Here is a 27,555-nt window from a genome sequence, read left to right on the forward strand (position 1 = left end):
GCAGAGCTGGGGTGCCGGGGGGCCGCGGCCGGGTGCCGGGGGGGCTCAGAAGCCGGCGCTCTCCGAGCTGCTGCGGCTGTTGTAGCTGGGGCTGCGGCTGGGGCTGCGGGAGCGGCTGGGGGGGCTGCGAGTCCGGCTGCGGCTGCGGCTGGAGCTGTAGCTGTCGTAGCTGCGGCTGCGGCTCCGGCTGTACGAGTAGGTGCTCAGCGAGCTGGAGGACGAGGGGCTGGGCCGGTAGTAGGGGATGGGACGCTTGCGAGCACTGCAAATGGAAAAAGGGATCTGAGTGAGGCCCCCGGCGGCAGCTCGGGGAGGGGGTCCAGCACTGGACCTCCGGCACGGCCGAGCATCCACCCAGGGAAGCCGAGCATCCCCGCGACCAGGCTCAGACCGGCTGCGGGGTGTCAGGATGTGGCCACCCGACGTCACCTCCCCCTCCATCCATCCCCTTCCTCCTTCCCAGCCCCCCCCCCACCCGCCCCCCAGGGTGTTAGTCCTGGATTAGGCAGCGTCGAGGGCAGAAAGTGAGCAGGTTAATGTGGCCTTTGTGTTTCCCAGACACCAAAGATTGAAAGCTGCTGAAAAAGAGACGTTCGGGATTAGCGGGAGGCGAGCTGCGGCCCCGCCGGCGCCGGAGCGAGAGGAGGGACACGGGAAGCACGGGGGCAGTGGGAATGGAGGCCACGGGGGGCAGAGACATCAGGAGTCAGCCCCTTGCCCCCTCTCCCGGCCTGGTGTTAGTGGGACCAGAGAGCCACAGGCACGGCCTGAAGGCAACCGGGTGCCGAGGGCGTCCTAAGGTGTGAGGAGACACAGAGGGGTCCAGGAGGAAGAGGAGGAGGAGGAGGGGGGGAGGTTACCCTGGGAGCCAGGCTGGCGACGATGCTCTCCGAGAGGGACCTTGGGATGAAATGGAAAAGGAGAGGTTGGCATCACTGAGGTAGGACCATGTGGTGGTGGGGGGGATGATGGGAACTGGGGACAGGGCAGGAGGGCAAGGAAAAGCCCTGGGGGTTCTGGCTGGACTATGGGGCAGGCAAGGGGGGCTAGGGGTGTTCCCCCAGCTGCCCCTTCCCCACAGCATCCTCTAGGCCTTGTAGGAATGGCTCTGCTCCTCCTGAATCCCAAGCAGATTTGGGTCTGCCATCCCCATCCATGCCAGGGATGGTGGCAGGGATGGGGGGGACAGTCCTCACAGGGATTGCAGGCTGTGTCCTCCAACTGAGCCCTGCCATCTCCCTGGGGACATCCTGGCAAAACCAGGATGGAGCAGGAGGGATGGAAAACCAAACAGTGGTACCCAGGCTGGGAAAAACCTTCCTCTGGGCTGGCAGCAGATTTCTCAGCCCATTTTCTTTCCAGGGCATACATTGGGAAGAGCTGCAGGGTGCCCTAACCCGTGGGCTCTGCAGTATTGCTCCTGTCCTTCCTCCTGTCCTCTCTCCTGACAACTCCAGTCCAGCCCAGGCAAAACAAAATCCCTCCCACAGTGAGGCAGAGCTGATTTCTGAAAATCCAGCCCCCTGATCTCCCAGCTGATAGCAGGAGAGACAAATAGGTCAGGAAGGAGGTAATCTCGGCTCGGCACGGCCCTGCTGCCAGTGCTGCATGTTAACGAGGTGCTACATATGCACACAGTGTTTTGTCTGGCACGAAATATTGCTTGTCTTACAGCTCGGGATCCTGAGGCAATAGGATCCCAAGGAGGAGAAACCAGCTTTTGGAGGGCAGAGGAGAGATGTGATTGCGGATGTGCGTCTTTCTGGAATATGCACAGCCGGATTAAAATTAATTCCTGTTTTCATGCCTTGAAATAGGAAGAGATCAGAAGGTCGTAGTATTGGAGGCAGTCTGGTTATCCAGCTGTCTGGGCCAGCTGATTCACCCGGTCACCCTCAGGGTTATCTGTCCATCAGTAGAGCTGCTCATCCTTTTGTCCATCCATCCGCCCATCCATCCAACTGCACGTCTGTCCATCCATCCACCTATCCAACCACCCACTCACCCACCCACCCACTCATTCATCCATCCACCCATCCGTTTGTACATCCAGCTATCCATATGTATATCTGTCTGTCCGTCCAGCCAGCCATGCATCCATTCATCCATCCATCCATTCATCTGTACATCTGTCTGCCCATCCATCCATCTATCCATTCACTCATCCATCCATCCATCCATCCATCCATCCGTCTGTCTGTCAGTCCGTCCATCCACCCATCCACCTGTCCATCCATTCATCCATCTATCTGTCCATCCATCCATTCATTCACCCATCCATCCATCTGTCCATCCATCCATCTGTTGCCTGTCCATTTCCCCACCCACGTGCTCTTTGGGGCCGGCTGATGGCAGACCTCAGCCCTGGGACGTGCCAACGGACATGGCAGAGCCTTTGCCACGTGCCAGGACCCACCTCGTGATCCTCCTGGGCTCCATGAAGCTGGGGGAGTCACGTCTCCTCTTCCTGATTGGGGAGTAGCTCCTGGAGCGGCGCCGGGCGCGGGTGGGATCGGGATCACCGTGACGTGTTCGGGGCTCGTTGTCCTTCTCTCTACACCCCGAGGAGGAGGAGGAGCATCAGGGAGCAGGCTGAGATCCCAGGTGGGATCCATGGACACCCTGTGACAGCACCTCCCTCCAGCGGCTGACGCTGCCACCTGGAGCTGGCTCTTCCAGTGCCGTCAGCAATGACCTGAGACCCCTCCCCAAACCCCAGGAGAGCTGGGACCACTATGAGCCGCAGATGCTCCCCGAGCCCACTGATGGCACCCATGGTGTCCCCTGGGCCCTCTGATGGCACCCGTGGTGTCCCCTGGGCTGAAGTCTCCCCTGGGTCTGACCTGCTGGCGGGTTTTTTCGGCGAGGGTGATCGGGAGCGGCTGCGTCCTGCTCTCTTCTCCCGGGAGCGGGAGCGGGACTTGGAGAGAGAGCCACTGGAGCTCCAGGAGCTGCTGCGCTGGCCGGGGCTGGGCGACGGGCTCTTCCTGCGCTCCGACGCGTGCCGGGAGTGCTTGGCTGACGACTCCGAGCTGCTGTTGGGCCGGCCCCGGTGGTGCCTCTCCTTCACCCTGTGAAGGCAGATCCCAGCACTGCCTCATGTCTCATCCTGGCTGACAGGATGTCCCCATGGGAGCAGAGATCCCAGCTTCCCACAGAGAACAGTGGGCACACCTACATGACACCAGTTTTTGGCTGGGCTACATCTCTGGTTATAAAGTGTGGGGTGCTCACCCACTTGGGATCCTGCATCCTGTGGGATGCTGTAATTCCACACAGCCATCCAGGCACTGCCCTTCAAGCTGGCATAAACCTTTGCAGGGATGATCCTTCCCACAGTGAGCTAGCACTGACCCGCTGTGGCTCTTCCCTGTCTCTATTCCTGTCCCCATCTGCAAGCTAACCCCCGTTCCATAATCCTAACCCAACCCCAAATTTATTTATTTATTTACAGATCCCCTTCCTCCTCCTCCCCCATCCCCATCATTGTCCCATTTCTGTCCCAATTCCTGTCCCCATCCCTGTCCCCATTCCCATTCTCATCCTCATCCACATCCCCATCTCCATCCCCATCCCCTGAGCATCCCAACCCAGCCCTGGTCCCCAGCTTGCACCTCAGAGCTTCCCTTGGATGGACTCAAGGTGCCCTCATGGGGCTGCACCCCAAATACCGCAACCCAGCTCCCATACCCCATCAGTGATAACACGATCCCATCCCGGGGTTCTTCCCTTACTTCTTCCCGTGTGCGCCGTGGTTCCTGTCGGGGCCGGCCGGCGGGTGGTAGGGCTGTGATCCCGCCGAGCCCTCCGAGTCGCTGCTGTAGCCGGGCGGGCTGAGCGGCGCCGGCGGGGGCTCCCGGGGGGCCGGGGGCCGCCCCTTGCTCTGGCCGCGGTGTCGGGAGGGCGGCGAGGCACTGCGGGAGCGATGCCGGTGGCCGTGCTTGCTCCGCTCCGGCGTGGGCGACCGGGGGCTGCGGGCACCGTGTCGGCCCCCCCGAGAGCGGGGGGAAAGCGGCTCCGTCCTGCCATGAGCCCGCGGAGAGGGGGACGCCGAGGCCGGCCTCTGGCAGAGGGGGAGAGAGAGAGAGAGAGAGAAGGAGGGAAAGGAGGAAGGGGGGGGGAAGAAGAGAAGAAAGAAGGAGAAAGGGGATTTTAACGGGGGGCGCCGGGCCGGGGGCGCAGATCACAACGTCAATGCACATCGCATAAGGCAGGCTACACAGACGCTACTCTGCACCTTCCTCTCGCCCTCAACAACGTGGGTCATGCAAACCTCCGCATGCAAAACGCCAAAAAAATATAACTCAACTCAAATCGTAATAAAAAACCCAAAGGAAAGGGCGGGATGGGAGGAAAATAAATAAATCCAAGAAAACCCCCAAGTCGTCGGGGAGGGAGAGCTTGAAGGGAAAGAAACACCCCCCCCCAAAAAACACCTGGAGAGGGGATAAAGCAAACCCTGGTGCCCGCCCACCCCCATCAAGAAAGGGGGAGGGAAAAGAGGGGTAAAACCCAAACGAAGGGAGGAAAATGGGGGGAGGGAAAAGAAAAGATGAGAGGAGGGAAGAGGGGCGGTGGGGGAGAGTAAATCAGACTGAGCCGAGGGGAAGGGGTCGAACCAAAGAGGGCTGGAGGTGATGGGGTCTGCTCACACAGAGGCATGCACATATATAGAGATATATGTTCTGATACGTGTAGTTTTTATCGATAGTACGGCTTTTGGCTTAAAACAAATCCAGAAACGAGGAAAAAACGGCACAGAGCGACAATGGAGGGCAAGGCAGGGGAGGGGGGCCGGGGACAAGAAGGCAAAAAAAGAAACTAACAGAAAAAGAAAGAAGAAAAACCATCCAAATCAAATCAAATAAAAAAAAATAAATAAATATAAATAAATAAATAAAAAACAAAGCAAAACTTCACAAATGTCCTCGTTACTGAGATAAACGAATGTCTCTGAGCTCTTCCTGGGACACGCATTGAGCTGTTAGCTGTGACTCTGCAGGGAACTGCTAAGTCCTCATCAGCACTCAACACAGACTTTGCTTTCTGCTTCCTTTTTTTTTTATTTTTTCCATTATATGCTTTTTTTTTTTTAAGTCCCTCTTGGTTAACATCCACTTACCAAAAAAGTGGCATTTCCTCCTTTAGTAGGTAAGGTATGAAGAGAAGGGAAAAGCGGGGCAATATAAGTGCATCATTAGATTCACAAAAATGCAAGAGAGAAAGAAAGAGCGAGAGAAGGAGGAGAGACAGAGACAGAGACAGAGAGAGGAGAAATAAAACAAACCAACTCACTTCTCCTACAGGGAGGGAAAACCCTGGGCCACTAGCATGGCCAAGCCCCGAGCCAGGCTCTCACCAAGAGCTGAGGGGGTTTTGTCCAGCCCTGGGGCCCCCAAATATCCGAGCTCCTCTGAGCCACAAACACTGCCTGGGTGTTTTCCCCATCTTTGCAAACATCACTAGACCAAAAAGATGGGTGGAAACAGCTCCTGCACCACCAGCCCTGACCAAGCTGGCAAACCCCCGGCTTTAGCATCTGCTTTCCCCAGCCACAGCCCAACATCAGGTCCCTGAGTATCCCTGGAAGGGTGAATCCTGCACAGGGAGTCCAGCCAAGGGGATTGAAGAGGGTTCAGGGTGATTGGGGTGGTGCCAGGATTGTGCCACCACACCCAGGGCCACTGACCCCAATTCCTTGCCATCCCCATGCCCCAAATACTTCTGGTGAATCCTTGAGGATAAGGTTCTCTCTACCTGCCCCACTGTGTCCTAGACACCACTTTTCTCCCCCAAAAACAAGCAGGAAGGGCAAAGGGGTGGGATTCTGGGGACCACCACAAAGATGCTGCAAAAGGGTCACAAGACTGTTTGCATCCCTGAGCATCCCAGACTGCTCCACACCCCACCTCCTTGTCCCCATGGATAAGCCAACCCCTCCAGCCACAGAGCAGCAAGCTGGAGCCAAAATGAGAGGATTTGGATTTTTTATTAAAAATCTGTTGCTGTTGGAATGGCTGCAGTGAGGGGGGAAAGAATAGGGGGGGGTCAGCTGAGCCCATTCCCAGTCCTGTGTCCCAGCAGAGGAAAATAAAAGCAGAGAAGATGAAGTAGAAGAAGAGGAAGATGAAGAGAGAAAGAAAGGGCTTTCCTCTTTCCCAGGGCAGCATTTTGATGCCAGTTGGCCATGCTGTGGGATGCGGGGCTCCCACCCAAACCCTGCAGACTCCTGCCCAGGTGTGCAGGAAGGCAATGACAATAAAAGCATCCCAAATAAACCCAAATCGGCAAAGACCCAGCCCAAAAGGGAAAACACACACTGGGCACTTGTGGGGATGAGACATCCAGGGCTGGGATGCCATCCCCTGCTCCTGGGGAACACAATGCCCTGGAGCTGCCCCTCCACAGATGAAGATTTCAACCTTTCCCCATTGCAGCCTCCCAGTATTTTTCCTGAGTTGGGTTTTTTTCCCCATCATGACCCAAAGAGGGGCTAAACCCACACATCTCCCCAAATTTCTCAGGTTTTGCCCCATCCATTCAACCCAAACCCCTCTGTGCCCACTCCCACCCCTGGCCACTGCCCCTATTTCTCACTAATTACGTTTGCCTTCATTACTGGGCCACTAAGGGGGGACTCAAAGGGAGCAGCCCCTGCATGGAAACGAACACAAATTCGGAGGGCTGAAAGACACAGAAATGCATTCTACCGACAGCACGAGGAGACGGGGAAGAGAAAAGGGGGGAAGAAAGAAAAAAATATTACGTGGACAGGGCAAAAAAAATATATAAATTAAGAACATAAGAGAAGAGCATGGCTTTGCAGCTAACTGGGGAAAACCATACAAATCAAAAACAAAAAAATCATATATAGCCACCAAAAAGAGACAAAATGAGAGACAGAGAAGGAGAGCGAGAAAGAAAGAGAAAGAAAGTCAGAAAGAAAGAGAAAATAACATTAAATCAAGCTACGGTGCTTTTCAACAGGCTCATCTGCAGAAGTGAACGTGCAGAGGTGGACGAAATACCTACCTTTGGAATTGGCAGTGACAGGAATGCAATAAATAAAAAAAGAAAACAATAATCTCCACATTTGGAGGGCAGAATGGGAAAAAGACAAGGACTCTTTAGTACGGCGATCCAGACCCCTCGGCTAATCCCGTTTGCTCTGCTTAGAATTTTTTTAAATTATTTTTTAAATTCGGTCTCTTTAGCTTTTAATTTTTTATATTTTTTTTTTTTAGGTTTTTTGTTTGTTTTTCAATGGAAAGGCTGTGGCCGTCCGCCAAGCGGGGTGGCCACGGGGGGAGTTGCTGGCTGGTGTCTGTAACCCGGCTGCAGTTCAGTCTTAAAAAGTCACTCTATAACATGGCAAAGTCCCGGATAACATGCAGGGAAGGTGATGGATGGAGGTGGGACACGGCGAGGGATGTTGGGTTGTGTTGGCCCAAAGAAAACCGGAGAGAAAGAGGGGCTGGAGGGTGCGTGTGGGCAAGGAGGAGGAGGAGGAGAGACCCGGGAGGAAGGCTGGGAAGGCAGCAGGGATGGATGGAGACAGGACTGGGTATTTAAAAGGGAAGGTAACACCGTGCAGCGCCCCGGGGCACCCCTTGCTCCCGGTGGCTCTGGGGGTGCTGAGGGGGGACACAGCTCATCTGGGGGATGGGCTGAGCTTTTGGGGGTCTGCAGGAGATGGGAAAGAAGCTGGGTACCAAGGATGCTCAGCACCCATCCTGCCGGGATGCAGGATGTGGGTACCTGGGTGTGGGATGATTGTGGGGTGCTCGGATAACCCAGCACCCAGCAGCCTCATCCTGCAGCCAGGGAGGAAAACCATCCCTATGGCAGCAGGATCCAGCTGAGGACACGGGACAGTAGCCAATTTGAGGAGGAAAAGGGCAATTCGCTCCATGAGATGGAAACAAGCCCATTCCCTTTGCAGTGGAGGCCTGCTGGGTTCTCTTCCCTTTTAAATTCCTTGTTCAAAATATAGAAAATGGAAATACAATGTTCAGTGGTCGTAAATATTTAGAAAACACATCTGGTTTTTGGGTTTGAGTTTGTTGGTTTTTTTTTTCTTCTCCACATTAACACACACAAAAGCAAAAAATTCTAGAACAACACGACGACGACAGGGGGGGAAAAATGAAAATAAGAGAAATATATATCGTTTGCATTTCTGTACATCACAAGGGAAAAGAAAAGAAATCATGAGAAAGGAAACTAAAACAAGGGGGCGGAAAAAAAAAAGCACGTTTCATTGCCCTTCCCTCCCCCTCGTCCCTGCTTCTGCTGAGCAAGAAATGGAAGTGTATATTACCGTTTGGGTTTTTTTCAAATGGGAGGCTAAAGAAAAACACAGATGGGATTAAAAAGAAAAAAAAATAAAAAATAGAAACCAGAGAGAGAAAGAAGAGAGAGAGAGAGAGAGAGAGAGAAAGAGAGAAAGTTGTTGGAGAAAAGTCCCGCTGGTGCCGGGGAGCCAAGGGAGCTCGTCGGCCTGGGCGATGCTGGGGGGTGGGCAGGGGGAGAGCGGGGTGAGCCGGGCGCCTGGGGGGCTCCCGAACCCCCCCACACCCCAGCCAAAACCACAGGAAAGAAGAAAGCAGAGAGGTGCTCCAAGAGATGGGCTGGGTGCTGGGTGCTGCTGGGGGGTGCTGGGCTGGGGAGGGTGAAGGGGATGTGGGTATGGGGTGGGGGGCTCCTGGCCCCATTTTCCAGGGTGCCCCTGACCCTGCAGGTGTTGGGGTGTCAGCACGGGGTGCTGCCAGCCTGGCAGTGTCCCCACAGCACCTCACCATGGGAATGAAGTCTCCTGAGGCGAGTGGGGACCTGTGTGCCCCCTAGTAGTGGGGTCATGCAGCCCCCTGCCTTCACTCAGCTCTGCCTCCAGTCCCTGTTAGCCAAAGCAGGCTCCTTGCCATCCCAGCACTGGTTAAACTGGGACTGGCCCCCTGTCCCACGGGATTAGGGTTTTGTCTACTCAGCACTGGAGTAGCCCCCCGGGTTTCACTGGGACATCCCAGGACAATGAGGCAGAGCCAGGGACACTTATCTCCAATGTCGCCTGCCATGGGGATCCTAAAATCTGAGCATCCAGCACCAAATCCCCTCCGATCCCTACCCTGGCCAGGCTGGGTGTTGGAGTCCTGAGCACTGGTGTCAGCCCCTTGGCTCTGGGGAGGGTTTAGGCTGGTGGGGAAACGAATTTTCCAGCTGTACCCATTTCTTGGCTGTGTGGGCTCAATCTCAGGTAGGTGCTGAGCCCAGTGGTGACCCTGGCAGTGTCGCTGGCCTGCCAAGCCATCGTCTCGGGGGTGACATCTGCAGGGCAATGTGAGGCTCTGGGGGAGAGATAATTTGTTGGCTGCCCTGATCCTTGCCCCGAGATGACGGGCTGGCTCTCCCAGGGAGACCGTGCACCCAGTGCAGGGTTGGTGAGTGCATCTCCCCGTGTGTCCCGGCTGGGCAGGGCGGGGAGCCGAGCGAGTGGGGAAGGAGCGGAGAGGAGAGCAGGGGGGCAGTCCTGTGGAGGGAGGAGGGGAGGGAAGCGAAGAGTGATCCAAGAAAAGCCTACGTACATCCGAGGGCTCCGGGAGCGGGGCGCCGTGGCTGTGGCGGCCGTTCTGGGCGCTGCCCTTGTGCCCGTTCTGGTGCGGCGAGGCCGAGCGCTGGGGCGAGGGCGAGGACGGGCTGCGGCTGGAGCGAGCGCTGCTGCCTTTGGGACCATCCTGCCGGCGCTTGGGGCTCAGCCTGCGGGGCACAGCACCGTGACCGCCGGCACCCCCGGCCCCGAGCTCGGCACCGCCCTCCACCCGGCCCGGCAGAGCAGCCCAGGCTGCGGAGCAGGCTTCGCCAAAGCCAGAAATGGAGTGAGAACTGGTGTTTTGTGCTTTCTCTAGTCAAAAATTGAACCCCTGCCTGGGATTTTCCCAAACTCTCCAGAGGTTCTGCAGCACCATCCTGTTCCCTTCCGTCTCCCCAAAAGGGTTCTCATCCTCGGGACACCTCTGCCACCCTCCTCCTGTCCTCCATTCCCAAGGGTCCTCATCCCCGGGACACCCACCTCCACAAAGGTCCCCATCCCCGGGACACTTCTACCACCTACCTCCTGCCCTCCACCACATCGGGGTGCCCACCACACAGACATCTCTGTCCCTGCCCTCCAGCCCACATCGCGGAGACTGCGGGGCTATTGGTCGTGGGCTGTCCCGGGCTGTCCCTACCTGCCGGGGGATTTGGAGCCGCTGTCGTCGGAGGAGAGGGAGGCGCTGTGGGAGCTGCAGGAGCTGCGCCGGTGCGAGCGCCAGGCCGGGGACTCACTGCGGGACCTGCGGAGAGGGAGGCCGGGGGCCGCGGGGGGAGGCTGAGTCCCCCCTGGGGCACGCAGAGGAGGCACAGCACCCCGCTCCCCCCGCCGTCCCGGTCCCTCACCTCTTGCGCTCTTTGTTTTTCTCTTTCCGTTTGTTCTTGGGGCTTCGGGACCTGCGGGAAGAGCTGGAAACTTCAGGCGTGGGAGCAGAGGCAGCACCTGGGGGTGGCTTCCCCAGCCTCCCCCAGAGGCACCGAGGCCGCAGGAGGAGCGGGAGGAAGAACCTGCATGGTCTGGAGCTGGAATTCATTGAGATTCAAAGCACAGTGGGGATCCCAGATGGTGCTGGGAGGACCATGGGATCAGGTGCCCATTGGTGAGGCCAGGCAGGAGCGGGTGGCAGTGGGAAGGGGGGGACTGGCTCTGCTCAGCGTCCTCTGGGCTTGGGCCCGTTGTCACCCTACACTTGCCTTGTCCTACATCAGTCCCCTCTGAGACCCTCTGCTTTCCCAGATGCCCTTTGTCTGTTTTTCACTTCTTTCACCCTAGAATAGCAGTGCTGCCAGAAGGCATCTGCAGAGTAGGGCAACAGCCAGGGTTTGTCCTGGCCATGGCTGCTTGGAATCACCCTTTCTTCCCTAGGGGACATTAGGGGCCACGTGGGACCCCAAAGTCACCCAGAGTGGCCCTATGCCATGCCCAAGGGTGGAGGACACACAGCAGTGTCCAGCCATGGGATGAGGGGGTCCATCACTGTGAGCAGAGGGGAGGGGGGCAGCAGGAAGGCAGGGAACAGGGGGTCTTTGGCAGGGGAAGCTGACAGCCAGCACCAGTGGCAGTGGGGTGACTCCCAGCAGACGTCACTCTTACCTGTGTCTTCTCTTCTTCCGTGACCCTGACTCAGATCTGAGGGATGAAGAGGAGGCAGAGGTGAAGGAGACACACTGACCTGGTCAGCTGGGCAGCCCCAGGGGATGGGGACAAGGACAGGGGTGTTGCCCCATGATGGGCTGCTGGATTGGGCAGGTGACAGCAGCTGTGAGGCGGTGATGGCTTCATGAAGAGTCATCAGCATCCATCCCTATCCATGCCTCAATCCCTCCCCAGCCCAAGGGCCTGGGCAGTCACCAAACAGCCCCACGGTCCCCAGTCATGCCTGGTATCCCCAGTCTGCCACGGTGTCCATCCTACCTGTCACGTCTGTGTTTCTTTCCAGTCTTCTTTTTCTTTTCCTTGCGGATGGGTGAAGAGCTGTCGCAGCTGGGGGGGAAGTGGGTGCCCTTGAGGGATGAGCAAGGGACTCCCCAGCCCCATCCCCGTGGCCCAGGGGAGTCCTACCCCAAATGTCCCCCCACCCCCTACTTCCCCTGGACCATCCCTCGGGATGCATGAACATCTCATGGAAGTTATTTCCTGGAGTATTTGGGGTGGGTGATAGAAAGGGACTTCTGGCAGAAGGGCTCTGGATGCCTTTGATGCCAGACTGCTCAAATCCTGCTGTGTCTCATTGCCACCTCGTGGGCTCCACAGCCTCCAGCAGGAGACAAAGTGACCAATTCCCACTGGGATTTCAGAGGGGAACAGTGGGTTGTGGAGGCCAGCCCATGCCCCTGGGCTTGCAATCCCAGCAGGAACCCCACAGCCCACTCAGCCCAGTGAATACTCACCTGCGCTCCGAGCCAGGTTTCCTCTTTTTGCTGCCATGGGAAAGGCAGAGAAAAAAGAGACATTAGGGACAGCATCTGCCCAGGCAGCCAATGCTAGCCAGGGAGGGGACCAGGGGGTAGATGGAGCCAGACCCTTCACAGAGCCAAATCCTGCTCGGTGCTGTGCCCTGCAGCAGCCAGCTCCTTCCCCACGCGGACCAGTGCATGCAGGAGGTGTGTGCACAGATGTGTGTGTTGCAATATCAGCACATGCACATGCTTAAGGGTGCATATTTGGAGGGGCATTGACCACCAAAGTGGGGGGACTTGCCCCGTCAGAGCCTGGGGAAAGGCTGAGCTGGGAGCAGAGCTGCCCTCCTGGGAGAGGGGACAGCGCAGGGACAGCCGGGGACTCACCGGCTCCGGCGGTGACCCGATTTCTTCTTCTTTTTCTTCTTGGGGGGAGGAGAGGTAGAGCTGCTCGAGCGCCTTTTCAGCCTGTGGGAGACAGCATACAGGGTCGGGGGAAGAAGGGACCAGCTCCCTGGCCTCTGTATCCCTGCACGGGGATACCGTGCACGCCCGACGCCCAAAATCCCCGCGGACCTGTACTCGCGGTGGCCGCTGTCCTCGCGGTAGCACTCGGCCGAGCAGTCGCACTGCAGCAGGCAGCCCTCGCCGTAGTCGGGATACTCCACCGCGTACTCCTCCCCGTCCGCCCCGTGGTGGTTTTCTATCACGCTGCCAAAGGAGGAAGCGCGGGATTAACTCGGGGATCCCCATTCCCTGTCTTCCACCGGCTGGGGGGAAGCCTGGGGCAGCCCCAATGCAGCTGCAGCGGCTGGGGGACATCCCCTCCAACACAGCATCCAGAGGGTACTTGGTCACATCCCTTGAGGTCCCCACACAGCAAAGCCCCGTGGTGGGGGTCTTCTCAGGGTCTTCCTGGGGCTCCAGTCCTTGCAGAGATTCCCGTGGGGCTGGCACAGGGACACCACGAGGCTCGGGCCACCATCTCCCTGCGGGATCCAGCCTTGGCAGCATTGGGAGCCCCTTTTGTCATTGCCCAAGTGCTGAGGCTGAGCTGGAGGCTGGATCGGCCCGGATGGGTTGTGGGGCTGGATAAGGGTAAGAGGAACTGGCAGGAGACTTGGAAACTCAGTTGGGAGCTGCCCAGGACAATCTGGGCCTTGAAGCCAGTGTTCCAGGGTGCCACCTCCTCAGCACAGCAGCTTCAGGCAGCTGATGGTTGATGTCCCCACCAGGCCAGGTGAGGGGGGGGCATAACACCTTGAGCCATCAGGGTCTCCTCTCCTTCCTGAGTGACTTCGTCAGCATTAATTTTTCCCACTGCCATGGAAACCGGCGTGAGGTTGCCATTGACTACCGGGGCTGTGGGCAGGGCTTGGCAGAGGCCTGGCAGCTGGACTAGGAGGGTCCTAGGAGCCCCTGCCCAATCTCTCCCTGTTGTCTCCACCTCCCTGGTCCAGCTGTGCCATCCAGGAGCAGCATCAAACCCCACAGAGAGCCTCTCCTTTGCTCTTGGGGGGATGTAGGACATGTCACCCAGGGAAGGATGTGGCCATCCAGATGCTCTGGAGGGAACCATAATGGATGGGGCCATGCCTGGAGGGTGCCCAGCACCAAACCAGTCCAGGTGTTTGCTTCCCAAGGGAGATTTGCCTTTGGAAACCTGATGTGCTTCTCCACCCCTCCCATCCTGGAGGTGTGCAGCCAGGGACACTGGTGGAGAAGTGCAGCCCCCGCAGCATCAGTCCCTTGGCAGCCTGGACAGTGCCTGAGTGAAGGGATGCTCCCAGCCCCAGACCAGATCTGAGAGCAGCACGTGTTGGCATCCTTGGCCACAGGCAGGCCATGGGCTGTTTAACCCAATTAAAAATGTCTTGGAGTGAAACTACGCATGAGGCACCCTCCTCCTAATCACAGGCGATCGCTCAAGCGGGTCTCGGGCTCCCCTCTGCACTGCAGCCATGGCTTTCTGGGTCCTCTCCAAGTGACTCCTGCTTTGGCCATGCCCCAAGGGCAGGAACAGCCTTTCAACCACCCACCCAACCATGGGAAGGGGGAGGAAGGAGGAAAAGAGAGAAGCAAGCGGGGATAATTCCCTGTGTGTCTCTGCTCCGCGAGCAGGCAGTGCTCCACACCAGAGCCTGCTGCCAGCATCTCACCCATTAGCTGTGCTCAGCGGCTCAAGACCAGCTTGTGCTGCTCCAATTATCCCTCCCTGCCCGGCACATGCTTGCCTTTGTCTGTAATCCCACCAGCCTGTCCATCAAGCAGTTCTCCTTGGGGACCGGGCTGTATCACCGGGCTGTGCACATGGAGACGGTAGCTGGGAGAGTGCAGAGAGCAAAGCCAGGGACTCAGGTGGTCATGGCTTTGCTCAATGCCTCAGTCTCCCCTGGGGAGTTATGCAGATGATGCTGAGCTCTCACCTCAGCTTTGAAATGAGACCAGCTGGTTGAGACTCACAGCCCCGGCAGCCTAGGACTGAGCTGTAAAAGCCCAGAGAGGTGCTGGAGCAGGACCAGCCCACAAGATGTTCTGCTGAGCACTCTCCCAGCCACCACAAGGGATGAGGCTCCTTATTTAAAGCTTATTTAACTCCCTTGTCCAGCCTCTTGATCTCCCACAGACCTTTGGCACCCAGGACATCCTCCTGCTGCTTGAAGAGCCACCTCCTTTGAACCCAGTTCCTACCATCCTCCTTCGAGCGCCTCCGGCTTTGCTCTCCTCCCAGCAATCCTTTGCTGTGAGACTGCTCCTTCCAGCTCAGCACTATTATTTATAGCCCTGGGGCTAATCTTTAATGATTACCCTTCGTTTTGCAAAACCAAGCCTGTAAAGGTGACAGCCAGGGCTACCTGGGTAACCTTAACACACCCTCGGCTTCCCAGGTGCTCCTTACCTTGCCAGCCCCAAGCTTCCCAGGTGCTCCTTACTGTACCAGCCCTAATGAGCCTGCAGGAAGATGCCCCAGAGATGACTCCTGCCCCCACCAGCAAAGGCCACTTGTTAACACCTCAGGCTTGATGCTCTATGACCTGGGCAGGTTGGTTTTCCCCACCCACTGGTTTTTTCCTGCCTGGAGAAGGACCCTGAATGCTTCATGGTGCCCCAAGGCCATGCAGCCCATTCCAGGCAGGGCACAGCAGAGCCATGTCCATGCATCTATCCCTGTGTCTGCCCCTGCCTGCTGTGCCAGTGGAGTGGTGTGAGGAAGGCTCTCCCTGCCACCACGGCTTCCCTGCCTCCCTCCCCGCCCTGATTTCCTGACCCTAATGAAGCATTAATATTCAGTGAACCTGCACTGTCTATTCCTGTCCCGAGTGACCTGGTTTCCAGGCTGATGGATGGTGCACGCCAGGCCAGCCACGCTGCCTGGGCCATTAAGCATCGCGCAGATAAATCATCATTGAGCAGGGGTGGACCCTGGTGAGGCTGGGGACAGTCCTGTGTGGGGCAGGAGGAGCAACTGGCACGTTCCCAGCAGCAGCTGGGCTGCTTTGGACACCAAACCTGAGCTCCAAAACCCCTCTCAGGGCAGATGGAGGCCCCGAGGACCAGGCAGCATGAAGAGTGATTAGAAGGCAGAGGAACATTGCAGGAGCTCCTTGGAGAAGCTTCTTTCTTGGGGCTCCTTGGGGTTATACCAGCCTGATGGAGACACAGGCTCTGGGTCTGTCCAGAGGAGGAGCAGGCTCAGCCCTGCCTGTCCAGCCTGGGCCTCTTACAGCAGAAATTATTATCATTATTATTAATTATTATTACTGATAACACTAATATTTCTAGGGTTACAGAACAGCAGCCAATCTGCTGAGCCATTGCCACCCAGGAGAGGCCTCTCTGGGATGCGAGACAGGAAGGACACACAGATGAGCCAACTGGGAGCTCTCTCACTTACATTTGGCGCCCATGCTGGTCCTCCCTGGTGAGCACACCTTCCTTCTCCATCAGCATTTGCCGAAAGGTCCCCACTTTCTGCCGGATCTCCTCTTCGGAGTACCTGGATGGGCAAAGACACAGTCAGGGCTGCCATGGCTGGAGTGTGGGCTCTCCACGGAGCTGCTGGTGACCTCCATACCTTTGTCACTTGGGATTGACACATGGCCCAAAGGGCTGGTCAGAAGGAGATGTGGCATGGTGACAGTCATCAGGGCTTGGAGGAGAGCAGGATCTCTGTTTGGCCCCCTGCCACCACCCTCTGTGCCCTCCTCTCTCCTGCCTGCCCCTCCCAGAAGTGCCTGGCAGAGGAAGGGACGTCAGAAAGGGATAAAAGAAGAGGATGACCATGAGGTTGCCGTTCCCCATTACTGTCCCAGGCTTTGGGCACATGCTGCCACACCCTCTCAGCAGTGCCAGGGGTTCAATCCCAGGATCTCCATCCCACCATGACTTTCCCTCTCTCATCCCTGTGCTGCGCTGGGTCCCGGCAGCTGAGCCAGCTCTGCGCTAACGCCGAACGCTGACTCAGGCCACTGCAGGCTTATTAACGAGAGGCACTAATCACTTTGTCCCTGGCATCTGGGAACAGCCACGGCAAACCACGGCACTCCAGCCATCCCCAAGGTGTCCCCGGGAAGGGACAGGTGGCAGCCCTGGGCGGGTGGTCCTGTGCTGCATCCCATGGCCGCACAAGGGCACCTGAGCATCCTCCTTGACTGTAAACACCCCAACCTCCTCGACTAAAAACATCCCAATGGAGGGATGTGGTGGAGAGACCCACGATGCTCCTGGTATCATCCCTGAGGACAGGGCAAAGAGAGAGGGACCCTGTGTGACCACCATGCTGCCACACTGGGAGGGAAGGGGTCAGGCTCTGTGTGTGTCCCTGTTCTCACCCCTCTACAAGGGCTGCTGTGACCCACTGTTGCCATCACATTCCATCAGTATTGCTGCTACAAGCCCAGAAAACTGGGTATCACAGCCTGGCCGAGCTCTCTGATCCCCAAGGCTGGCACCTCACAGTGCCCATGCTGGGGACAATAATGCCCCTCACAGTGCCCTTGGGTGCCCTGGGTGCAGAGGGGCATGTGGTATCACCCACCCCCCCTGCAGTGCCCATGAAGGGGAACAGAGAAAAGAGGAATTAATATTAACGAGCTCATTTGCACTGAAAGGCTCTCAATAATTGCCCTGCCGGACTCCACGCAGGAGGAGGGCTGCTAACAGGGCATGGAGACAGCCTGGCTGCTTCCCCTCACCTTGTACCTGGGCATGGGGGGGGCCAAAAACAGGGCAGCACCCCCAGATGCTGCTCTGTCCCACAGCCTTGATGGCAGTGTACCCAACTGGGCATGGTGCAATCACCCTGCAAGGATGAGCCACCAATCCCGGCCATCCCACGGCCATCCCACGGCCATCAGCTGGCCCATGGCAGCAGGAACATGTCTGCCCAGGATGAGCATTTGCTGCAGCATATTAAGAATGCGGCTGATGCTCTCAGAGAGGGGACATGAGGCCAAACAGGAGGTGACAGATGGGCCACCATGGCTGGGCCTTTAGCAAATCTGCGGGGGGAGGCCGGGGTGAGGCACCCCCCAGCACCTCCAGTGCCTTCTCCAGCTCCTTCCCTCCTGCATTCCTCTGGTGCTGCTTATAACCTCGTTAAAGGGGTTTTGCTTTTGCATTTAACATATAGAGTGGGTTTGGGAAAGAAAGAAAAAATGCTGACACTTCTTTTCCGGACAAGGAATCCAGCCTGCAGGCAGGGAATAACGGTGCAGGCAGCCTGGAGCGAGCTACAGCACAGGCAGGAGGAGCCATCCGCCTTTATGGAAACAAGGGAGTGCTTAAATCCCTGCAAAACCCCCTCTGCTGACACTCACATCCATCCCGGGGGCCCTGCCCCTGTCAACAACTCCCCCTAGGCCACGGTCAGGATGCAGCCCCCAGGCCAGACAGAAACCTTGGAGGTGCAGAGCACTTCCCATGGAACCCTCCCAGAGAACCCCTGCGTGGAGGGGAAGAGCAGGGAGAGGATTAACCAGGTTGACCAAGATTATTACTGTAATTATGTTATCATTTCGGCGTATCGCCACCATCATCGTTATTAATAGCCTTAATAACAGCAAAGCAATTACAGCAATAACAACAATACCAGTTGCAGCGTTGCTCTTACCCACTGTAGTAATGATACTACCCGTAGTAAGAGCCCTAGTAGGGTGGGGGAACCCGACAGGAGGCCCTGGGCTCCCCAAAGCGCCAGGTCAGCCTTATTTATTTCCATAATGACAAATTAGGCACAATCATTATTCCAGTCTGTGTGAGACAATTTAATTCTAGGTCACGCTTGCACTCTTAATGAAAGCCTTGGCGAAGCCTTCCCTCAATCCATTTTCCTTCTCCCCAGCTGGTACCAGTCCCCATCTACCCACGTGTGCCAAAGAATTTGCTCCATTCATCAGGTTCTAGTGAGTTGTCAGGGGGATCAGGATGTTTGACTGGTGCCAGAACTATGGGGCAGCCAGCAGCATAGCCATGGGTCCATCTGGTAGGGATGGGGGTCTCCTCACTGGCCCCTCAGCCTCTCCTGCCCACCCAGGCAGGAATGTTCTCCAGCTCCTTGCATATTCCCCCAGCCCTTTGCTTCCCAAGGGGAGAGCAAAGGCTGGGGAGAAGCTTGTGGTGCCTGGCTGTGGCATTGGCAGGACAGAGGGGGTCCTACCACCCCAAAACTGGAAGAAGAAGGAAGGTGGGACAAAAAAAAAGCACCAAAAGAGCCTTGCCTGGCACTAAACCCCTGATCTCCTTCATCTCCCCAACACAAAAGGCAGAGGCAGATCATTTCCCATCCCAGGCATGGGGGCACAGGATGACTTGCACAACCATGAGCAACTTTGCTCCTCCTTCCTGCCTCAGCTTTCCCTGCATGACAAGCTGGGAGCCCAGATTTCCCAGCAGAGGGGCCAACCTCCAATAGGTGTGGATGCACTCCTAGGCCTGAGTTTCTTGGAGGCATTTCCCTCCCCCATCCCAACCCGCCAGTTCACCCCAAAGCTGTTTGATTCACCCAAAAGTGGATTTACTTCCAAATGGGCACGTTTGCCACATCAAGGTATTTTTTTAAAGGGGAAGCACAAGGTGCAAGCGGGTCACAAGGACCCCATTCCCAATTCCCCCGCCACTCACCCCTGCTCCTCCATCATCTCCTGCAGCTCCATGCACTTCAGCTCCACTCGCCGCTTGCGCTCGTGGTCCAGGATTTCCCGGTGAGCCTTCTTCACCATGCTGGGCTCCACCAGACGCACCTCCTCCTCACCCTTGTGCCATGTTCCTGAGGCGCCGGGCTGGGAGAAGCCGTTGGAGGCTTCCTGGGGTGAAGGCACATCAGCCCCATTGTTGTAGAGAGCCATGATCACCTGGGAGGGAGAGAAAGAGTCGGGGCTCAGTCCTTGCCCTGGTTCCCCACCCACCCCGTGAGGGCAAGGGGACCCTGCCAGGACCTGAAGGCAAAATTTGTCTCAAAAGCAGGTTGGTGGGGACAGTGACTGGGAGATCTTCCTGTGCCTTGCCTCAGTTTCCTCATCCACAAAGCAAGGCTGGGGTTACTCCCATCACTCTGCCATGGGAGCTGGCTCATGGGAAAGAGAGAAGGATGATCTGGCAGCCTTGTATGGAAAAAACCTGGCAAAGTGTGGGACCCAGGACTATACAGCAGCAGCAGGATAGGTGGACAGGGGTCCTTCTGAGCCCCACAGACCCTGCTGTCAGCCAGTGTGGGTTTGGAGCAGCGATAGGCAACCATCCTCACAGCTCTCTGGGGACACCCCAGGCACTGTCCCCACTCAGCAAAGGAATGGACCTCAGATATCCCCTTGCATTCAGCAGCTGCACTGGCTGGTTCGGATGCAGCCGTGGGACATCCTGATGTCTGGCCCAGCCAGCAAATGCCTGCTGATGCCCTTGGGCCATGGCCTGGCACCCTCTGCTCATGACCTGGCACCCTTCACTATGGCCTGGTGCCAGCTGCAAGGGGAGATGAGGATCCCCACCGGCCTCTCTCCGCCTGCCTTATCCCTGCTCCTTCACCTTCACGTGTCTCTGCCTGCTCCTTCCACCACCACAGTCAATGTGTCCTCACTTGGCTCCAAAAATAACCCCTTGGAAGAGGACAGCCGTTCCCGAGCAGCACTGCCGTGCTGAGGCTCTGGCTGATGCTCCCCAAGCCTGGGGGAGGAGATGCTCCCAAAACTCCTGGATCAACCAGACACAACCCCGTCTCAGTGCCCTCAGGCCATCAGCACATGGCTGAGCACCCATTCCTCACTCTCCTTGTCCTGCCATGCCCCAACTCCCCTGCCCAGTGCTCCGGCCCTCTTCCCAATATGGGATGATCCCGCTGGAGATCTGCTGCCTTAATTACCAGCATGGCCAGGCTGCAGAGGCACCACCTGGGCCCACAAACCTCCTGCAAAGCCCTACACAAAGAGAAATGATCAGGACTGAAGGCAGAGCATCCTGCCTCGCTCTCCAAGCTGGATTTGGGCTTGAAGATGCAGCTTTTGCCAGCAACCACTTCTCTGGGATGTTTCTCTCCCAGAGATCCTGCTGGAGAGGCTTTTCCAAGGATGGGTGTTGCCTGCACATTGTCTCCTCCGTGGCAAGCAGCCAACCCTTGGGCGGCTGACACACACTGCCCAAGAAGGATGGGAAGGAGGGATCCCTCAGCCCAGCACAGGCATGAAGGCAGAACAGATGGACCAGGGACAGATCCACACCATTTCAAGCCCAGGGAGGGCTCGCCACTCCTGCTGTGCCATTCCAGCAGGACACCAGGCTGTTCAGAGCTTTCCATGACCATGCCAGGTGGGATAGAGCCCGGGTGGGAACACAGATTGCTTGTGAGGGGCTTTGAGGATGTTTCTCTGTTGTTTGAGGAGAGAAAAAGCCTCAGAGCCCTCCCCTGGGTGGTGGAGGTCCCAGCCTGGCTGGAAGGCAACTCCCACCCCGTGGCATCTCCAAGGGACATCCCTGGCTTTCCCGTTGCCACTGGCTGCCCCACACAGTCATTTATCTCCTGACAAGCCTGCCCAGGGAGGACAGCAGCTGAGTGCTTAATTACAAGGCTTTTTTTCCTTTTATTTTTTCCCCATCACTACCATACAGAGGGAGCCAGCAGCCTTTATTTCTGCAGAGGCACGGGGGAGATCCTGCTGGTGCAGCAGGAGCCAGCCAGGGCTCTGCAATCCCTGGATGCTTGTCCCTGTTAGAGTAACTGGAAGGTCCCTCGGTCCCCCCTTGCCTGCAGCACCTACATTTCGAGCTCCACAACAAAGAGCTGCCCTGCTCAGCCCTCCCTGCCCATGGGGGACCCCTGGTCCCAAACCATTCCATAACCCAGGGTGGCCCCGGGCCAGAGAAGGGAGAGATGCTGCAGAAAAAAAAAACAGCTTGGGAGCTCCTCTTCCTCTTTCTTCCATCAGGACATGGAGCCAAAAACCAGGAAGGAAATTAAAGAATGGGGTAAGGTCCCCACTGAGAAACCTTCCCCCACAGAGGGGCTCAGAGAAGGAGATGGGGAAGGAGAGGCTGCTTTCCGCAGCAGCCTCTGCTTGCTTTTCCCCGGTGGGAATTAATTTTATCCCAAGCCTGGCAGTGGATAAATTCATTGCTGAGAAACCTTGAGAGAGTGTCAGATAGAGAGCTGGGGAGGTAGATGAAGATAAACCAGCAGCTGGATGGGTACCTATGGGAGAGGGCTGCATGGTGGGGGAAGCATGCAGATCTGCCGGGAAACGCTCTATGAAAAGGATGTGGCTGGAGAGTTCCCCCCTGCAACTGGGGCCAGGAAGGAGGAGCCGGACTGGGGATGGACACGGTGTTGCAACCTGGTGTCTCCTCAGCTGTGAGCAATATCCACTGTGAGAGCTGACACCAACCTCCTGCCTCAGCCACAGCATGGGCAAGAAAACAAAGGAATGGGAAAACCACCCACAACCCCCCCAGCTCTCAACAGGGGCCACGATGGGTGGCAAACACAGCCAGTCGTACACCTCTGGTGACAATGGGGACAAGACACCAGGACAGAGGGAGCCCATGTCCCCCAGGCTGGGTCTGTGCCCTCCTATCCCCAAAGGAGGACCCCAGGGATGCCCTGCACCTGCAAGGAACAGCTCAGGGACACAGAGTGACCACTACCACCACGACCTCAATCCATCGGCCACCCCACGGGGACCACCCGGCTCTGCCAGCCCCAAATCTACCAGCATGGCCCTGCCCAAACGGCAGCGGTTTCCTGGCTGGCTCGGCACTACCCCGATAATAAAGATGATGGTTAAATATTTAATTATCTGCAGTAATTACCCACAAAACATCAATCACTGGCAGCTGCTGCCCAGCCGCTTCGCCCAGAGGGACAGGAGGTGTCTTGGGGCCAGTGCTGTGTCTCCATGGACTCCTAAGGGCTGCAGGATGTAGCTGGGGACAGTCACTGGCATCCATCCCCACTTCCCAAATTCCCTTACTGCCACCCAGGAGGGCCCAACCTCCCTGGCACTATGGGCTGGACCTGCTAGGGAAACTCCTGAGCAAATCCCTCTCTTCCCATATTAACAAGCTGTTCACCCACACGTTTGGGGATCCTGATCTTCTTCCCACATACCACCTTGGGCCTTGGGAAGGTCAAACCAGCTTTTCAGCTCACAGGTACTTCCTGCTGCCTGGATTAGAGCTTTTGGAAAAGTTCAGAGGTGCCCCATCCTCCATACTCATCCTCCATCCCTATTTTCACTTTCATCCCCAATCTCCATGCTCATACTCATCCTCCATGCTCCTCCTCATCTCCTTCCTCCTCATCATCCCCAGCCACCATCTCCATCCCCCTGCCCCAACCTCCATCTCCATTTTCATCCTCCATCCTCATCCCTATTTTCCATCCTCTTCATCCTCCACCACCATCCTCCATTCCCATCCCATGCCAGGGACCATCCCACATGCTGGATCTCTCCCTCCCTTCCCAGCCATGCTGAATCACATCCAAGGTGTGTGGAGGACCTGGGCACCTGCAGTGCCAACTTAGTGACTGCCAGGACAGACAAAGGGCAGATAGACTGCACTGTGCCCCTGTCACACGGCCAGGACAGGCCCTGCCAGCCAGGGGTGCAAGGCCCAGTCTCTCCATCCTGCCAGGATTTGGGGCTGCTGGTTTCCATCCTAGTGGGCTGTGACCCCCAGGCACTTGGTGGGGTGGCACCGGGTTGTGTTTGTCCCCATGTCTCAGCCCTGGGGCTGCCCCACATGGGCTTTGTCCAGCTCAGGGGTTCAGGAGCTCCAGCCCAAAGGGAAAGAAGAAAACAAGGAAAACAAGCAAAAAAAGTGGGGTATCTCACTGAACTGCTTTGGCCCTTTTATTTTCCAACCCAGAACAAGCCTCTTCCCAGCCGGCTCTGCTCAAATCCCCCCGTGGGCCCTGCTCAGCACCCCGGCCATGCCCACAGCCCCCCGGCGCTGAGGCAGCAGCCGCCGCAGGGCCCTGCCGCTGTAATGCGGATGGAGCCGCTCTCCCGGGGGGAGCAGGGCTGGCAGCGGGGGGCCGGCAGTGACTGGATGCTCTCCCGGGTGCCTGGATGCTCTCCCGGCGTCTCTCCCTCGGCGGGGAAAGGCGGCAGCGGTCCCTGGGCATCCTCCCCCCTCCCCGTGCCTCGGCGCTAATTAAAGCCGCCTCCGGCCGGTGCTCCATTAATTCTCGCCACATCCAGCTGCACCAGGCAGGGCGGCCGCGAGCACCCGCGTGCCGGGATGCGGGCACGGGATGTGGGCACGGGATGCGGGCGGCGAGCCCAGGACGGCGGCTCCCTGGACCACTCGTGCACTGAGTGTGCCAGAGCTCAGTCTCAACACTCCAGGGCCACCCCAGATGAGGTGAGGACCCTCCAGGAGCTCCAGACAGGGTGAGAGGGGTGATCCCCGTGGTTCCCCCTGCCCGCCAGGATCTCGTCAGGACACACCACCACCCACCGAAATCACAACCCTGTCCCCGAATCATTTACAGCCCCATCCCAGGCTGCTCCCTACCCGGGCCGTGGGGACAGCTGGGAGAAGGTCTTTTTTTCAGGACACAAAACATGCCAGAACACCACTGCCAGGCAGTCGGCCTCCTCTAAACACCCGGCTGGAATTACAAGGAGGAAAAGTCCGGAGTTACTGCCATTAATTGGGCTGACCTTCTCCGGAGCTGCCTTCCAGTGCCAAAAACCATGAGTCAGACCTTCAAGAATGAGGAAAAAAGGCAAATCTGGCTTTAAAAGTACGGCCGACCTGGGGCTTGTTAGCGCTGCCCTCCAGCCCCAAGCCACAGGGATCCTGCCCATGGAAAGGGGCAGCAGGAAGGGGTTGGTGACAGTTGATCCCAGAACCTCCATCCCTATTTCCCCGAGCTGAGGGGATCCTGCCCTATGGCTGCCCAGCCAAAATTTGACACCTCACAGACTTTAAAGCAATTAATAAAGAATATAAGGATGCTGGCTGGGGGGTCAGGAGCTGCGGCTGCCTGTGCATACCTACGTCTGTGCAGATATATATATATTTTTTAAAATAGATGAGGAGGCTGGTGGAGAAGCTAAACAGTTGCTAAGCAACCGGGCTCCTTCCTGGCTTGGGGATGTAGGGATGAGGGAGCCAGGGGTGGGGACCAGCCCCACACCAGACAAGCACCACACAGGGGTGTGAGCACAGAGATCCATCAACTCCCCTGGAGGTGCTCCAGAGTAAAGGGCACGACAGAGGGTGAGGAGCTGGGATTTACTCCTGACCTCAAAAAGACCAAACCCTCCCACAACCTGAACCTCTTGGGCTCCCAGGGGAGGCCAAGCAAGCTTTGCTCTCAGCTCTGGCTGGAGGAGAGCCGATGGCAAAGGAGACCAACCCCAGGACCCCTGCAGTGACCCCATTCCTGAGCCAGGGATGAGGGAAAGGAGGAGCACATCCACGTGACGGCAGCAATCCCCTCATGCTGAGTGGAGAGGCAGCAGGTCCAGGTGATGGGTAATCCTATGGGACCCCCAGCCCCATGTCCCTCTGGCCACACTCTCCTCAACCCCTTGGGGATGCCCTGCCAGACCTTTCCCAGAGGTGGTTAAATAAGGAATGAGGATGGAGAAGGGGAGCAGCCACCCCCCAGGTTTTGCATCCTTGGGGCCACTTGCTCTGCTGAGCAAGGAGTCAGGAGGAGGCACAGGCAGCTCCAAGGCCCATCACCACTCTGGGGAGGGGGGGAGTAATAAAACTACTACGAATAAAAGCAATTATTGAGCACATGGAGGAGCAGGGGGATGACTGCCACAATGAGGTCACCTTCCCCAATGGGGACACAATCCCGGCAAACGACCCTGGGCCTGAGTGCTGCAGGTGTGGGGGGTCATGGCCAGTGCAGGGGGAGCATCCAGCTGGGAATCCCCCCCACCATCCCCCCCCACGGCTGGCTGGATGGTTGTGTAACGAGAGGAGCTATTCCAGGGTTTGAGCACATTATATAAGCCATGGGCCACCTGGCCGGGGAAAACGGGAGCTGGGAGACAAGGAAGAAGAGGAGAAGGAGGAGGAGGAAGAGCTTTGGGGATTGGGGATCCCCAACATCCGGCAGACCCCTGGCAGCCAGGACTAAATCTGCACCCCACAGGCACCCCCTGCCAAGAGGTGTGGGGTGGGCACCCTCTGCTCTCCCTTCCAGCAGCCTCCCAGGACCTGCTGCCACACATCCACCCACAACTGGATCTGCCCCCCAGGGCATGAGACATTTGTCCGGGGGGAAAGCGTCATTTTCTTGGCCCCAGGGACAAAACCAACCAAGAGCCCTGTGCTCCTCTGCCTTCCTGGCAAAGCCCCCTGCTCACCATCCCCAGTAGAGATGAAGGACCAAAGGCTCCCTTAAAATCTGCCCAACTTCTGGTTCTGAAATCTCCCCACCTCTCCCTCCACATGCTGCCAAGATGAGTCCTGGGGCAAGGGAAGGCAGGTGGGATTCAGGGGGGATCCAGAGGGGATTTAGTGGGGAGGCAGGTGAGACACAGGGGGTGGCATTGTGTGAGAACACGCTGGCAGAGGGGGACAGAGCTACGATGATGTTTGGGCACAAGCACTGTGAGCTCCTGTCCCCAAAATGCCCCCCGGTGGGGGTGTCCCTGCGCTCCTGCCAGCGACAAACCCACATGCCAGGGCAGAGGGACCAGCCAGGACACAACCACCTGCACCCTCAGAGAAGGTCCCTGACATTTGTCATCAACCTGAGACACCCCCAAACACTGCCAGCCCCCAGGTGACCCCCCTGCAGCAGCAGGATCATAGGGAAATGACATATCCAGTCTGAAATCTCTCTCCGAATGGGATGAATGAACCTGTTTCCCTTGAAAGCCACCTAAGCCATGCCCTGACCCCTCTCCACCAGCCCCCTGAAGGGCCATCCCTGGGGACAAACCTCCCTGTCCCGGGAAGGAGAAGCACAAAACACTCCCAAAAGACCAGTGGCTGGGCTGCTGCCGGGGTTCCCCGTGCCAAGCCTTGCCCCTCTCCTTTCCCCACACAACACCCGCAGGGTTTGAAATCTCATCAGCCAAACCCTCCCCAGCACAGCCCGGGGGTCCACGCTGCAGACAGGGGGGCTTTGGAGCCGTTGTCTTGGCTTCATCTCCCACCTGCACCACACAAGGCAGCAGCACCTGCTGGGGGGTCATCGCTATCCCATCCTTCCCAGACAAACCTCCACTGCTGGGGGTCACCCCCTGTCCCCCTTCCAGCGTGTCTTCCCACATGGAGGAGAGGGATGTGTGCCCCCCAGCCACCCCCAGCACCGGGAAGCACCTGACACATCCATATCCCTGGACCCCCCGTGCCCCATAAAAGCATCTCATCTCCAGACTCCTCACACCATCTTGGACCCCCTAAAGCATCAAACCCCGCGGGGGGACATCCCTATTACACACCTCCCCGTGGGATCCCCAGCTGCTCCAGCACCCACGAAGCGCTGCACCCCTCACCCATCCTTTCCACCCGTGCCCCTTCGGGGACCCCAATTCCCCCCCCCCTCAGGAGCAGCCCACCCCCAATCCCCATCCCTGGGGGTCCTCACTCCCCTGCCCGCGGCGAGCATAACCCGATGGGGGGGAAGCCCTTTCTCCCCACACACCCACCCCTCTCAGCGTCCCTCCGCGCCCAGCGGGGTCCCACCGCCCCCCACGCCCCTTCCCCTCCCTGCCCGGCCCCCCCCCGCCCTGTGCCGGCCCCGCAGCCCCGGGCCCGGCCGCGCCTCACCTCGCCCCGCCGCCCCGCTGAGCCCGGCCCCAGGAGGGGGGTCCCTGTCGGCGCCGGGGGGTGCCGGGGGGTGCCGGGGGTGGTGGTGGGCGCGGGGGGGGCGCGGCGGTCGCGGCCCCTCCGGCGCGGCCCCGGCGCGGCCCCTGCTGAAGTGCTGGACAGCTCCGGCAGCGGAGCCGCCCGACACAGAGCGCCGCCGCCGCCGCCGCCTGCGCGCACCGCGCGGAGCCCAGCGCCGCCTCCCGGCCGGAGGGCGCCACTGCACCGGGGGACCGCGCCGAGCGGGGACACCCGGCCCTGCGGGGACACCCGCCCTACAGGGGACACCCG

General features: G+C 58.0%; 1 protein-coding gene across 1 annotated transcript; it reads right to left on the reverse strand.

The window, feature by feature from the left end:
• Positions 1–27,369, reverse strand: LOC113962502 (serine/arginine repetitive matrix protein 3-like). The gene is made up of 15 exons (XM_027673254.1): positions 27,226–27,369; positions 19,111–19,340; positions 15,884–15,985; positions 12,565–12,699; positions 12,376–12,456; positions 11,980–12,009; positions 11,504–11,572; positions 11,183–11,218; positions 10,435–10,485; positions 10,227–10,331; positions 9,582–9,753; positions 3,735–4,063; positions 2,844–3,071; positions 2,417–2,554; positions 1–262 (listed from the first exon to the last, which is right to left on the reverse strand). Exons 2-15 carry the CDS (start codon positions 19,332–19,334, stop codon positions 46–48), a joined length of 1,917 nt encoding a protein of 638 aa, XP_027529055.1. The 5' UTR covers positions 19,335–19,340; positions 27,226–27,369; the 3' UTR covers positions 1–45.
• Between the last annotated feature and the right edge of the window lie 186 nt (positions 27,370–27,555).

The sequence above is a fragment of the Neopelma chrysocephalum genome, unplaced genomic scaffold, assembly GCF_003984885.1.
Source record: "Neopelma chrysocephalum unplaced genomic scaffold, ASM398488v2 Primary Assembly neopelma1_181838, whole genome shotgun sequence".
NCBI lineage: Eukaryota > Metazoa > Chordata > Aves > Passeriformes > Pipridae > Neopelma > Neopelma chrysocephalum.